The 4,605-nt window shown below is 48.5% G+C and overlaps 1 protein-coding gene across 1 annotated transcript; it reads right to left on the reverse strand.

Moving 5' to 3' along the window:
* Window positions 1-1,169: 1,169 nt before the first annotated feature.
* LOC125329005 (helix-loop-helix protein 13-like) lies at window positions 1,170-3,794 on the reverse strand. Its single transcript, XM_048310368.1, has 2 exons — window positions 3,214-3,794; window positions 1,170-1,766 (listed from the first exon to the last, which is right to left on the reverse strand). The coding sequence occupies exons 1-2, from the start codon at window positions 3,647-3,649 to the stop codon at window positions 1,729-1,731; spliced, it is 474 nt and encodes a 157-aa protein (XP_048166325.1). The 5' UTR covers window positions 3,650-3,794; the 3' UTR covers window positions 1,170-1,728.
* Window positions 3,795-4,605: the final 811 nt, after the last annotated feature.

Consider the following 4,605-nt stretch of genomic DNA (forward strand, 5'->3'; position numbering starts at 1 on the left):
CCCGTGTCCAGCACAAAGCTCTGCTGCAGGGTAGAGAAAAGCAAGGCAGACATTCAAATCTTTGAAATGAGGGGTTTATGGAGAGAGGGATTCTGGATGCCCAAAATTAGCTTGGGATGAAGGACTTTATAGCCCTGGGTGGAGGTGATTCCCCCACCAGCCATGACAACCCTGGAGAGGCATTTTCTGTACCCTGATGATTGTGGGGGGTGACCTGAGGGCTCTGGCTGGGAGCAGCTTGGAGGGATGAATCCCAAATCCCTGTTGCCGTCAGTGGGAGCTTGGAGAAATAAAGATCCTGACGAAAACCCATGGAAAGCCCTACTGGGATTATTTGGGCACTATTTGGACCACTGAGATAGGTGTGGAACTCTCAGCCCTGGCTCTGGTCCCACTGAGCCCTCATCTCCCCAGGAGGGTGATGATGTGACAGCTGCTCCAGGGGTGCTGCAGAGCTTGGGGCTGAGGGGCTGGATGGTTCCATGTCCTTTAGGATGCACTTGGGCATCCTGGACCAAGCCCCAAGGCATCCCTGTGCACCCTTTTGTGCTAATCTGTGGCACTTTGATGACATGGAGGACCAGCATTTCCAGAGTAGAAAAGCAGGCAAAAGTACAAGAATGCATTTTCAGGTGGTTTTTTTTTAAATATTTTCACCTTTTCAGGTGCTGTTTCCTGTAAAAATTCATCCAAGAGTCAAAATTTGAGACTGAATGTTTTATTCTAAATTGACTGAAATACATTGTTGAATTCAATATGAAATTCCCCTTTTTGTTTCGACAGAAAGATTGAAAAGGTAAAAAGGTTCTTCACAGTTTCCCCCTCCAAGGCCCCTCTTCACCTTCACTTTCCCCACAACAATCAACCAGAGCAAAAGCTCTGTCCCTGACGTGTTTTGGCTTCTCAGAGATGGGAGCGGTGAGATGAACTGATGAGAATGTTAAATAATAAATACATTTTCTTTTCTTCAGCCCAAACATCCTTCCTGCTACAAAAGGCCACCATAAAGAACATTAAGGCAGAATGGTTTCAGATTGAGGGTGGGCAGGCCCTGGCACAGGGTGCCCAGAGCAGCTGGGGCTGCCCTTGGATCCCTGGCAGTGCCCAAGGCCAGGCTGGACATTGGGGCTTGGAGCAGCCTGGGACAGTGGGAGGTGTCCCTGCCCATGGCAGGGGGTAGGACTGGATTAGATTTAAGGTCCCTTCCCACCCAAACCTTTCTGGGATTCTGTGAAGACGTGAGAAATTTTGGGTATCTACAGAGCCATGTCTCACCTCCTGGAATTTCATGGTCTCTGTGCTCTGGATCACTGGTGACTTTTGCAATCACCACCCTGGACATCTTAAGCCAAGCAGTGGATTCCCACCGGTGTTGCTTAGTTTTTTTCTCATGATCTCGTTTCTCACGTACTGGACGTGGGATTTGGACATAATCCTCATCCAGTGGAAGAGAAAATGTTGGGGCTGTGGTTGTTTTTTAATGCTTTGCTTTTTCCAAGTGAGGGCAGCTCTATCAGCAGTGAGAAACTGGGAGAAAGAGAAGCTGAAGGGCCTAAAGAGCGATGAATCAACAGAGAAAGGGGCTGGGTGCTGGAGATGGGGAGAGGAAGCGCTCTGGGACGGTGAGCGAGGTCGTTCGTGCCGTGTTCTCCCTTGCAGGGCTGGGAATGCAGCAGCTGGTGCCCAGCACTCCAGGCCTCAGGTTTCGCCGCCTTCAAAGGCCTTTCCTTAATCCCACTTCACCCAGGACAGGCGGGCTGTCAGATCTGCACGAGGGAGAGAGGAAAACACGGTCATTTAAACATTTCAATCAACCCTCAACAAGTCAGCTATCCAGCCTCTCCAGAACGGGAGCCTCACTCACTTGGATCTTTCCAAGTGGAGTTCTTCACACCTGGAAGCCTGGCAAAAGGGGGTGATCCCAATGAGAACAAACACTTGTGTTGTTTGAAAGAAGTTAAAAACGGGGGAATCTGGCCACTAAAACATAATTTTTTTCTGTAGTCAAGGGAGTTATGTATGAGCAGTGGTATATCAGGAGTCATTTTCCCAGTCATCCAGACAATGGAAATTGATAGGAAAGGAGAAAAAACTCAATAAAAAACTCAATTAACTTTCCCTTTCAAGTAAACTGATTGCTTTTCCCCAGCAGACTCTGTCTCTTTGGCACTTGCCCGTAATATGAAAGAGGAATATTTTTATTAACTGACTTTTCTCTTCCCTTACTTGTGCTGCACTTTTTGAAGGCTCGTTTTGAAGTCCCCTTTCCAAGATCCAAAGGAACTTATATAGCAAAGGAACAGAGTTGGAAAGGGGATTAATTAACTTAAAATCCAAAGTACCACGAACTGCTGAACCCCCCCCCACCCTGCTCCTCCCTGCTCTAAATCACCCAAAACCTGTTGCTTTCTGAGGTTGAAGCCCTGTGTTGGGCATTTTGGGCCATTTCCCATCTTCACCACACAGTGGCTCGATGAAAAATCTATTCTGGAGGAAGAAAGGCTGAAATTCATCCCACCTAAGTCAGGGATTAAGTACAAACCGAATAGAAAACAGAATAACAGCCCTTCGCTTCAAAATAGATATAATTATATAAGATTATAAATTGCAAATAGGCATTTACTTCCCCATATTTTGAAAATAGCTTGAAATTTGAATGCTCTGTCTTGTGTGTCCTGGTTCATGTGTTGAACCATAACCTCTGAGAAACTCTGAGTTACTGGAACATCTGTATTTTAAGAAATTACATGCTGTTTGTGTCCAAAACCAGGTGTTTTTCTCAGCTGAACATCAGCTAAGGAAAACTTCTGAAGAAAACGTGGAAAATCTCTACAGGCTCCATCAGAAAAGAACAATTTCGCACAGGATTAAGCAAAAAAGTCTAAAAATATATTCTGAAAATAAAAATCTTTCATCTTCCTAAAAGGAACCATTCCCTTAGCAAGTTGCTTTGGGGGGGGGGGGTGGGGGGGTGGGTAAGGGGAGCGTTATTTGTTCAGTTTTTTAAAGACAAAGATCCTCCTCAAAAGAAAGTTAAGAGGGTGAATTATGATTTTCTGCTGCCACTTTATTTTGGATTTCCCCTTTTGGAAGGTCATTTCTGTGCTGTTCCAGAGCTATTTGGATGGGGCACGTGGCTGCCCAAAGGAAACTTGCCCCGTGCATGCCCAGGCGTCGCTCTGCTCCCCTAAACACCGCCCATCCCTCGCTCACCGCTCGTATTCCAGGCCGCCCGCTGGGGGCTTTGGAGGCCGCCCCTCAGGCACTGCTCCACGTAGGCCTTGGGGTCAGAGCCGGACACGAGGATGTCCCCGAGGAGGGCGATGTAGGCGATGGCCAAGCGGAGAGTGTCGATCTTGGACAGGCGCTTCTCGTAGGGGAAGGTGGGCACGTGGCAGCGGAGCTCGTCGAAGGCCGAGTTGATGCTGAGCATCCTCCTGCGCTCGCGGAGGTTGGCAGCGCGGCGCTGCCGGGGCCTCCCGGGGGACCCTGTTGGGACAGGGGACTTGCCCAGCTCAGCACCCCCTGAGTGCTCTGCCAGGCACTCCAGGAGGAAGTTCTCCAGCTGGATATCGGGATCTGCCGGCTCCCAGAGGAGAAATTCCGGAGTGGGGTCCCCCTGCTCGAAGCTGTAGCAAAGTTCCTCCATGCCCTGGCCCACCAAGCTCGAGGAATTCTCACAACTTCAGGTTAAACTGGTTTATCAAGAATATGGGACTCTAATTTCAAACGTGGGCAGGGAGTTCTGGTTGTGTCCTTGAGGAAGATTATGGGAAAATTTTGCACGGTTGCAAATCCAGGTGGGAGTCGGGATTTAAATACTTTGTGTCTTCTCAGCAGGAAATACTTCATGGCTCCTCTTCTCCTCTCAAAACTAATTAGTACACGTGCCTCCCTTTTTATTAGCTGTCCACTACAAAACATTATGAATGAATCCAAGACAGAATGAGATTCCTATTGACTTTCTCCTGGAAAATCCATTGAAGCAGTTATTGAGCCCTTCCACAGGTCCAGTCTCTCCCCTTGCTGTTTAGAGGAGGTTCACAGAGGGATTTTGTTTGGTGAGGAGTGGTTGGAGGAAGGAACAAAATAGTCCTTTATCTTTTTGGTGAAGTGTTAATAGCCCCACAGTCTCCTGCGGCCGCGCAAACAAAATCCTATTATATCGCTGTCACAAACACATGGTTCTGTGTTTGACAGCACGAGCCAGTGGCATCTTCTGCTCCTCTGGAGAGGGAAGGTGCGGGATGCACTGCTGTGGAAAACCGGGACACAGTGGTACCTCATTAAGTGAGCCAGCAGCACCTCCTTTGCTTGCTGCGTTTCCCATTTACACTTGAGTCACACGTTTGCTCTGTGGACATTCCGTGCTCTGTCCCACACCAGGAAACAACAGCAGCTGTAAAACCACACTGGGTGCAGTCCAGGAGTGGTGCAGCTGGTGGGAGAGCTGGAAACTGGGAGAGCAGCGGGTATCCAGCAGCACAGGGATGGGGTGGAAGGTGTCAAGCACCACCAGAGCTTTAGGGCAGGTACATAACGTAAGTGTGCGCTTCATTCTCTTCTATTTCCACAATGCTTCAGCCAATGTCTAAATTAATTCAG

This window comes from Corvus hawaiiensis, chromosome 7 (genome assembly GCF_020740725.1).
Source record: "Corvus hawaiiensis isolate bCorHaw1 chromosome 7, bCorHaw1.pri.cur, whole genome shotgun sequence".
Taxonomy (NCBI): Eukaryota; Metazoa; Chordata; class Aves; order Passeriformes; family Corvidae; genus Corvus; species Corvus hawaiiensis.

Excerpts from the sequence above, each read along its gene's own strand:
- LOC125329005 (XM_048310368.1), bottom strand. The coding sequence starts at position 3,649 with ATGGAGGAACTTTGCTACAGCTTCGAGCAGGGGGACCCCACTCCGGAA. Across the intron at positions 1,767-3,213 it reads GGCGGCCTGGAATACGAGCG|ATCTGACAGCCCGCCTGTCC; the intron begins GTGAGCGAGGGA and ends TCCCTCGTGCAG.